General features: G+C 40.8%; 2 protein-coding genes across 4 annotated transcripts in view; one reads left to right on the top strand and one right to left on the bottom strand.

The window, feature by feature from the left end:
• The window catches only part of nup210 (nucleoporin 210), a 38,691-nt gene extending 36,567 nt beyond the window's left edge, over window positions 1–2,124 (bottom strand). The window contains exons 1-3 of the mRNA XM_088407899.1: window positions 1,827–2,124; window positions 484–623; window positions 1–91 (exon numbers count right to left, since the gene is read on the bottom strand). The exon at window positions 1–91 is cut by the window's left edge and continues 41 nt beyond it. Coding sequence (XP_088264025.1) covers window positions 1–91; window positions 484–623; window positions 1,827–2,026 — 431 coding nt within the window. The 5' untranslated portion in view covers window positions 2,027–2,124. The remainder of the gene's footprint in view (window positions 92–483; window positions 624–1,826) is intronic.
• A 4,292-nt stretch (window positions 2,125–6,416) lies between these two features.
• Window positions 6,417–10,276, top strand: part of fbln2 (fibulin 2) — a 33,619-nt gene continuing 29,759 nt past the window's right edge. For all 3 annotated transcript variants that reach the window (XM_088408744.1, XM_088408742.1, XM_088408741.1), the window contains exons 1-2: window positions 6,417–6,462; window positions 8,113–9,458. In XM_088408744.1, coding sequence (XP_088264870.1) covers window positions 8,159–9,458 — 1,300 coding nt within the window. In that variant the 5' untranslated portion in view covers window positions 6,417–6,462; window positions 8,113–8,158. The remainder of the gene's footprint in view (window positions 6,463–8,112; window positions 9,459–10,276) is intronic.

Raw genomic sequence — 10,276 nt, 5'->3', positions numbered from 1 at the left:
TCCTCCAGGTGTAGCTCTCTGGTGGTGGACACAATGGTGACGTCATAGATTACGTCGACGATGGCATCACACCGCAGTACCTGCCCTGTCACTGTGAAGGAAGGAGGACAACACACTTAAGACAGTTGAGGTTTAACACACTTTCGGCTCAACGGTGGCGCTAAACAATTTTTATAAGCGATAATTTTCAAATTTGCCTGTTGAGTAATTTCATTAATTTTCTATAGCCACAGAGATAATTTGGGAAGTATGATTTAAAAAAAAAGATCTTGAAATGGAAGTAGAACACAATGCACATGTAACGCTGTCATGATTGCATAACAACACATCGGGGGAAAAAAAACAAAACTGTACTAACATTGGACAATAACGATGGGAAGAAGAGGGTGTATGTTGTGCAATAGAACAATAGAATGATGATTGTGTATATATATATTTTTTTCACTAGGCACAGTATATTTGCAATTTTCTACTGATAATTACCAACATCTTCAGCCAGAATGATGCTGGTCAATCTGGAGGGTTGCGATGACAACGCTTGGAGAACTGCTCTCCTGGAACAGCCTCGGCCCATGTCGTCATCTATGGGTTGGACGCTCGCTACTTCTGGTCGAGTTGATGTCCTGGAAGAACATGAAAATATGGGTCAAGTAGTACAGTAAAGTTTAGTAGCTTTACTTGCCAATCTTGAAAGAAATATTTCAAACATTCAGGAGGAAACTTTAGTGTGAAAGCCTCGACTGCATGGGGACTTCCCAAAAAGCACTGAGCTCTTCAAATAACTCTCGATCTCGATTGTGTTTCATTAACGCATCGTAGTTGTTTAAGGGTCACAACTAATTTTCCCTCTAATTTTTGAGATGCATCTCAACATTCAGACACATTCCCTGAGCAGGCCTTGCACTACCATGTTCTCATACGTGTGTGTGTTTGTGTGTGTGTGTGTGTGTGTGTGTGTGTGTGTGTGTGTGTGTGTGTGTGTGTGTGTGGAGGGGGGTAAGGGGTTGGGTTGTTTTCTGTGTTGAGAGATCCAAAGTAATTTAAATGAGGTTAAATGTTGGGGTTTGCATTGAAAAAAAATCATTTTGCTGGAATAAACCTCCCTTGAGTCTTTGAGATGAATATTGGTTTTAAATATCAGTTATCTGCCTCCTTGATTACCAATAATTGGTGTTGCTTTCGGCCTTAAAAATGGGTTATCTACAATTTCTACTCATGTCAGTGAAATATAGTGCTCAACAGTTTTCGTCACACTTTGTCAACCACATTCCAACTAAACGGTTTTTTTTTGGAAGGGGGGGATACAAAACGAGAATGCATACAGTGCTTGTTTTTTGTGCTGTATATATTTCCTGTGTGCTGAGAGGGCGAATGCAGCGCGCAATTGCGCACGCATACAGCTCAGAGAGAACTTCTTTTTAGGGTCAATGAACATTGTTTTATGGTCAATGTTACGATGCCAAAATGAAAATTCCCAGTGCACGCCTATATTATTTGTCGTATGTTAATCCTCCTCTCAAGGACTTGATCATACGAGAATGAACAATGGCACTTGCTGAGAGGAGGCGGTGACGACCACTGATATGGGAGTCTCGCGAAAATAAACAAAAGTAATGTAATAAATGCTCAGATGCGCAAAGAAAGATGTGAAGGTGAGACATGTTTTGGGGGCTAGTTAGGTCGCACGCGATCTCTCACTCGGCGAAGTTCTCGCACGCGTAAGCTACTCACTGATGCCTTGACCACGTGCAGGGGTCGAGGGATGTAATGTGGCACTTAAATGACAATGTCACACGAATGTCCAATTTTTTTTCGTCTTGACTCACCATTTGTAGCAGCCCTCAGTGGTTTCCAGCGTAAAGTTAATTCGAGTACCTCTGGCCAGCGGCAGCAGCACTTTGGGCATATTAAGTCTGCTACAGCCACAGTTTGGAAAAACACCGATTAATAACAGCAAAACTAACGGGAAGTGCATTTCCGCTAAGGTAAAACAACTAGAAACCGCAACAAACTTCTTGCCCCTCATTAAAACTCTGCTAACGTTACAATCATGGCGGGGTTGTGGATTTCCGTAAAGAGGACAAACCTATTTGTCAACTCAAAAGCATACCGCATGAATCGAAACCCGCCATTTGCAACTATTGGACTTGCGAGCATGCGTGTGGGAACGTCACTCACTCAGAAGAATGACGCGCTTTCTTAAAGATACACTCGCATTTGTGTTGCACCTGTTTGAAAACGTAGTCCTGTAAAACTCGAGAACTCCTGATAACTCAATTTAATCCGTTTTCACTTCATTTTTACAGTGCTTTATAATGTGTAATACGAATGTCCATTAACCCGTTTCCCTGTTCATCTTTTAAACAAACATACAATGTTAAAATTCGAAGGTGAATCAGAAATGCTGTCAAGCAGCATTTACTCGCGTGCAATCAGCGACTTGCGCTGTAGATCAAAAGCCGCGTGACACCACCACCAGGCATTGGATTCCAATAGGTTGCATAATCATTTGAAATAACTCGAACAATTACACCCACAAGAAACAATGACCCCATGGGGTGAGAGCGCGTAGATTAAAAGGTCTCAAATAATCTACAGGCACAAAATGACAAAGACAAATGACATTCAGAAAGACATTTTTTAAAGGGCAGTTGTATTTGAGATTTTGTTTCATTATTGCATACTAATAAGTGCTTTAAGGATGTAATGACATCATGTCAAGTTGAATAAAATTAACCTTATTTTGGCATTATTCATCACTGGATATGGCGTTTCCAGTGTTGTCTAATGTAAGAGAGAACCACCTGTTGAATTGCTAGCATGTTCGATTTAACATTATGTGAATTTCTTTATTTCAATCGCTCACGGATGACACATCATTCTCATTTGTTTATATGTCAAAGCCAATGCCATAACACATTTATTTGCCTAAAACATTGAATATTTTGAGATGTGCAAGCATTCAAATAATGAAAAGTCACTCAGCATTTTAGTCTGGATTTTTTAAAAACATTTTTTTGCAACAATCACTGCTATGGGGTATTTCTTATTTCCACTTTACACAAGCCTGGGGTATTTAGAGCCCTTGCATTTGATCGTACTTTGGCAGGCTTACAATTTAATTGCAATCTAAAAAACACTTATACAAGACACAGCTGAGGAGTCTTTTTTTTTTAACCACATACATATGGGTCATTATTTCCTTTGGTGAGGCTAGATCAACACACTGCCTTTACTGCTTTCTGCCATCATCACTATATACTGTATTACAGAGTGTAAGATGCGACAACATTAACTGATTATGTTATGCTTAAAGCTGTAGAGAATTAACAACAAACTTGCATGAAAAGAAAATGTCAATATTTATGATTCATGATTAGAGGAAAGCTATTGCATTCTCCTCCACCTATTCTCTTTCCGTCATTCCAGGGGGATACCCCAGGGCAAAGTTGTATCAAACATCATTTGTAAATGCATTTATTTTGTTGAGCGGTGCATGCAATGATCGCGTAGCAAATTAGAATCAAGTGTTGCTTTAGATAGATGACATTACACAAACCCATGTGACTATTTCAACATGCAGCAATATACCTGTTTTAACTAAGACAAAGGGTTAGAACAATATACATTACAATGGACAGATAACATTCACCATGTCTGCTTAATGAGGTATGATTGAGGATGGGTTGTTGTGATGTGTGAGACCGGGGCGGGGGGGGGGGGGGGGGGGGGGTAGTAGTCATAAATGACATCACTGCTATTGCTGACATTAATTTGATGCAAAAGCTACCTCCTGACATTGGAAGTGGCTGGTTTGTACACAGACAAAAATAAACACTTTTTTAACATTAAAAATTCAGTATACAAAATATAAATTGCCCGATAGAGGATTGTTCTGAGGTGTTACTTAAATAGAAGTGGCCATTCAAGCCTGCATGAATGCGATATTACAACATAGAGGGGTGAAATTACGGCTCCCAAATCAGAGTGTGTCAGGTGATGTTATCTCATTGGCTGAGATCCACTACAGCAGCAGTCCCCAACTACCGGTCCGGTACCGGTCCATGGATCAACTGGTACCAGGCCGCGTGGGCTCCACCCGAAATCATGTTTTGGAAATGATTCAGTTTAACAGTTCATACGTTTGTGCTTGATCATTTTTTTTTTTTTTTTATATTACATACATAGTGAGAAGGATAATGTGGTTTTTAGAGCAGCCAGCAGCAGCAGCAGCACCTATGTAACATCTCCTCATATGTTGATTTTTTTTATTTCATTTTCTTTCTGAGGTCTACTATCTTATTGGGCATCAACTAGTTACTTTTCACACCAGAAACAGCTTCCCCAGGGATTAACCTGCTCCAGAGCACCTTGTTACCAGTAATTCTCAGAGTCTGTAGAATTCATGCTCAGTAGACCTATGCCATACATCTTAATCCAACTGGCAGCATTTTGTATAGAAAAGATTATATGGAAAATCTTCCTTCACTTTGGAAAATGTTAACATCTATAAAAATGCCAAAGAAGTTTGTTAAAACCAGGTCATCCTATTTTTCTGTCTAATAGGTGGTTAGCACCTTCAAGTGTCGCGTCTGTACATTTGGTCATGGTCTTGATCTTTTGGGCAATTGTCTTCACAGCCCATAAAATGTGTTTCTCCCACATCTGGTGTTTCCTTGATGTCTGTTACTTCGTACGCCAGTGGTTTATTGCTTGGGATTTCCAAATGGTTGCTCTAAACAGACTATGACTGATGTAAGTTCAATAGCTCTGATTGATTTGTATCTTTTTTCATTTTGACAATTGATTGATTTTGCACTCACATGCAGTTTTATTTTTTTAGGGACCTAGGTCATGGTATTTTTTCCACTTTGCACAGTTAAATAAATGCATATACTGTAATTACACTTGGCACATTGGTGATTTCATTTCTTGTTAAATCTGAGTTTTATGGTACCACTATTTCTAACCAGGAAGTGAAAAGTCTTGTTTACTGAACCCACACCTCTGACTGTGTGGCTGCCTTGCCCTCTTCATGACGTCATTCAATGCCAGCTGGCCAGAAAAATATCCATCCACCACATTGACTACTAATCCTCACGAGGGTTGCACAGCGCTGAAGACTACTTCTGCTGAGTGAATGAAGGAATCTAAACTGGCCTTTTACTGACATTAATTCACTGGTGAATTCACTACTGACTTTGATTGTCCGCCTGTGTTCTCCCAAAAACACATTTTCACCACTTCGGCATTTTGTACAGTAAGACATTTTAACTAATAAATGAAACATCGCTGTTTACTTGGCCAACTCGGTGCAAAATCTCTGCACTGCAACTCTGCAACCAAAATGAAACTAAAAGACGTGGATAAGGTTGGTGAATGTTTTCTCTTGCACTGGCGGTACAAGTGCTTACTATCGTCATTAGGCCTCTCACAAGTCATGTTTGTCTGAAATCAACATTTTAACATGGTTAAAATCTCCAATGAGTTGAACTCCCATGATACCAGCCCTTTAATAATCATTGTATAGATGAACCCTCATCAACATGTCCGTCATAAGTTGCACTATTTGTGTTCACATAGAAAAAATGTGGATTCAGAGAAAATGTGCTATGTTGTAACTATGACGGTGATTCAGATGGAAACGCCCGGGACTGAAAGCAGAAATGTCAAATATCTGGGCTGTCAGTCTTCAGCAAAAATACAAGAATTGGCATGGCTGTTCCATTTGGACACAGTCTTGGCATGCATCATAGCACACAAAATAATTTCTGCATAAAAAAAACCCTGATAAAATCTTGTCAAATACCAATTGCTGAGCCTCATCTCTTTTCTTTTCCACTTGAGGCGGGGGACCCAGCTACTGCACACAACAAAGAAAGGACTGGGAGATCCAGAACATTCTGACAATGTTACAGACACACAACATGGAATTAACCACACTTATTGAGAGGATTATAAAACGTATTTATGAATGCATGACCATAAAACATACATTTATCAGTTAAATCAACCATGAACACAGTGCCATCTGCTGGAGTTTGGGACAGCAAAATCAATTCAGCACAGGTGTACTGTACTGTAATAACATTACCACAGCAAGCTTGAACAAATTACGCCAGGAAAAACAATGAGCTTTATGGGGTCGTTCTCACCTCATTATGCACTTTGAGACAATAAATAAATACATGATTCTTGTATGTTTCACAAAATTTCTGCGCCTTCATTGGGATCATTTAATTGCAGTAGCCTATATGTCATCCATTTGGTGTTGCAGAGAAAGTAGTGGCATAAATCATATTTTAGCGTTGCCAGTAGCAGAAAAGTTGGGTCTGCCAGCGTCCCTCCCTCTTATCTCCCCTCCTCTCAATAAAAAGGCAAGGGCGCTCCCAGTCTACTCGGAAGTTGAGCTCGCACAAGTTTCTCTCGCAACCGCTGCAGCTCTGCAAGACAGGGATTAAGGTAGGGCGAACAGCCCGTGCATCGTGGGACATTTGGCGTTTTGATATGGGACTACAGAACAATTACTGTAAAACTATCTGACGCTCTGTTAGGTCTTTGTAGCTATTGAATGGCTGAGTGAGAACTTGTAATTAGTGCTCAAATGTTGTGTTCTCTGCACAGTTTTTGTTGTAACACTTCCTATGTTCACTTCAGTGCATGTGTTAATGAACCATCTTTAATAAGCCGTTGTGCCAAATTCACTGCCAGTTTTTCTTTAATTTTCTTGAGTACAGTTTCGGCGCCCTGGTTTTAGCGATTGAAAAGCCAAAACAAGGTTTGCACGTGTGGTTGTTCGTGTTCCATACGTACACGCGCATCTGCTGGGATCAAAGATTTAGTTTTTGGCCCCGGTACACAGGAAAAACAAACAAACAAACAAACAAACAAAAAAAAAAACACAGTCCGTAATTGAATTCTCAATTCATCTGATTATTCAAAAAAAAATCAAGAGCTTTGGATACTTTTGACAATTGTTCGGGTCTTTAAGATTTTCTTCCACCATAGTCCTACACCACAGCAAAGGACCATGTGCCTTTGCAAGGCAGGAGATCTGGTAAAATAATTTCGTACCCGCTGAGCACAAAGACATCATTGATTCCCTAAATGGTAGCACAGCAGTGCGTTTTTGTGTTCCACTGTGGTTTATTGAAACAGATGTTACATATATTTCAATGACATGAAAATCACTTTGGTGACATCCAAATTCAAATGCTTTTCAAATGCTGTAATCAAAGGTTAGAAATGTTATCCTTTATTCAATTAACACATTGCCAAATGTTTTTTTTTTTTTTAAAAAAAGCAAAATTAACAGGAAATACAGTGTTATACCATGTGTGTCTGTGAATTTAAAAACTTAATGCTATTACAGCATCCCCATAAAAGCTTTTTCTAACATTTGTCACAGTTATTTACAACCGCTTGTATAGTCCTTGTTTCCATGAGAACCAAGAACATCTTAAAAAAGGCTGCTTCAAACATTTGTGGCAGAAACATTAGTTTCTATATATGTTTTATGATGCACTTCTATTCAGATGATGTCACAGTTGTCTTTTGTAGCCCTCGCAAAATGCTTGCAGCAAAAAAAGGAGAACAAATTGAAAACACCTGGTGTTTAGAAGCCACTCTGATTTGTAGTAACATCACTTACTCGCACGTTCTATACTTATTGCTGCTTGCCTACATGTAGACAGTGCACATGTGAAGAAATCATCGTTGATATCCATCAAAAGCTCGGGTACGAGAGTTCATGACTCCAAACATATCATGCTGTGCGTGTGCTGGCCATGTAGACCTTTATTGGAACAGTTTAAGATGTCAGGTGGTCCAGGGAGAAAACAGACCAGTGATTTGTTGCGTCGTAACTTTTTATGTTTTTGCACTGTTTTATAAGCAGCTGATGATTTTTGCTGTTTTATTGTTAGACATATTTTCTTGTTAACCTTACCTTTTGTCTCAGTTTCATGTGTTTAAATATAAACTGTATAAGCCCCATGGTGCCTAAAAAGGCTTAGTTTTCAAAACAATATTTGACAGGCTGTCACAGTTAATGATTGTGTCAATAATAAAGGTTGTTGGACTAATAACATGTCACATTTTTGTTCTCCGCAGGCCAATACATACACTTACGATTTTGTCCGAGATCCAACTGGAACGAATGTTGCCTACTACCTCTACACACAACATGAATGCACATAGGGTTGTTCTGTGTTTGTTTTGGGCGCTGCTGTCCATACACACATGTCTTAGCCAGATGGACTGCAAAGGTGTGGACTGCCCAATTCTGGAGAACTGCATTGAGACCGTCCTCGAAACAAGTGCCTGCTGCCCCACCTGTAGACAAAGAGGCTGCTCCTGTGAAGGTTACCAGTACTACGACTGTGTGCAAGCAGGCTTCCGCAAAGGGAAAGTCCCAGAGGGAGAGTCGTACTTGGTGGATTTTGGAAGCACTGAATGTGCTTGTCCTCAGGGAGGGGGGGCAATAAGTTGCCGTTTTATGGAGTGCCCGGAAATTTCCCCAAACTGCATTGATATTTTACAGCCTGCAGATGGATGTCCGCAATGTGGGCAAATCGGCTGCGCCCATGGAAACAAAAAGTTTGAAGCGGGGCATACCTTTCAGGTAGACCACTGTCAGGTTTGCCACTGTCCAGATGAAGGGGGTAAGCTAATGTGCTCGAATATTCCTGGCTGTGACCTTGAAAGTGTTAATAAGCCCACACAGGGTACAACGACTGAGAACACCAAACCTTTGAAAGACACTTACAGCCATACCTCTGAGATCAAGTTAGTGCCGGGAAACACTCTTCCATTATATAAACCAGATCCACCCAGTTTTGGCACAGAGGATTATGAGTACTCACAGCCTGAGCCGACATCTTCCTCCATCCAAAATCTGGCCCAATCAACTACCGTTCCATTCACCTACCCACAGTCGAGCTCCACCTCAAATTATGATAGGAGAAGAGAGCTGTGGGACCCGCAAAAAAGATTTGAAACAGAAAGGAGCACTAAGGATGATGGTGTGGGTATCCGGAATCCAACAAGCACAGCAACTCAAGAGGAAACATCAACACTTGTGACACCAACACAGAAAGTGACTCTAGAGAACCCCAAACCACGACAGGAAAGTACAGGTAACAGCAACACGAGAACCCGGGTGCAGGATGTGGCACACAACACGGATCAGAGACACTTTAGACACCACAAACATAGTCAAGGCAGTCGTGTCGGGAATCATGACCTAGTCCCTTCTGGAGGACTTAGCGGGCAAGAACAAGTCTCGTTGGAGCTAAGGCAAACTCCTGATGAGGAGGATCAGGGCTTGGGACCCGCAATCCAGATTCAGCCCCCTCGAATGACTCCCATCAAGATGAGGGAAGACGGAGAGCAGCCCCAAATACAATCTCAAAACCTCTCCAACTACCAACCTCAACATGAAGATAGAGAGGAAGAAGGTAAGTGTACTTTTCCTTTTGCTCAGTTTGTTGAAACATTTGACAGAGATAAATGAACACTTATGTACAAAGTACAATGAGCTAATTTTGAGCCCCAGCAAGGACAATATGGGGTTGCAACTGTTGTGACATATTCATGTGACACATGCGTTGTCTGACATCCTGTCCATTGTGGAGTAATTCATAATCTTGTTATTCTTACTGGCAATGATCCAGAAAAAGCAATACATTTGTGCATGAAAAGCGTGTTTTCCTCAGATAGCGCTTACGTATTGCTGGATAAACCGAGGTGGAGAAGATTATTTGCAATGACGATTAGGGACGGGAATCGAATAATTGTTTGTTTTTTTAAGAACACAATTTCAGTATAGTGGAGACCTGGCAATCACGGGGGGATCGGAAACAGGCCGGCATGCGATTCTTCAAATTCTACAAGAGAGCAAGCCATTGTTAAGGATTTAGATCAATAATTTGTGCAAACAACACCCTCACATACTGTATTGGATGACCAACAGGATAGATCAAAAAACGGGACTTGGGAGGTTTTGGTGAAAGCTCTAATATACAGTTTATTGGATATGGCATAAACGTGGGATTTATGTCCATCCTTCTTATCCTCTTCTTTTCCTCCTGTCAGCTTTTCCCTTCAGGGGTCACCACAGCAACTCAATTACCTCCATCTAAGCCTGCCTCCTGCATCCACTTCTATCACAGCACCTTCATGTCCTCTCTGACTACATCTATGAACCACCTGTTTGGTCTTCCGCTGGGCCTCCCGCCTGGCAATTCAAAACTCAGCATCATTCAACCTACAGATC

This window comes from Hippichthys cyanospilos, chromosome 2, assembly GCF_059441005.1.
Source record: "Hippichthys cyanospilos isolate Australia breed blue-spotted pipefish chromosome 2, RoL_Hcya_1.0, whole genome shotgun sequence".
NCBI lineage: Eukaryota > Metazoa > Chordata > Actinopteri > Syngnathiformes > Syngnathidae > Hippichthys > Hippichthys cyanospilos.
The sequence above is the reverse complement of the archived record's forward strand: the minus strand, read 5'-3'. Positions and strand labels throughout refer to the sequence as shown.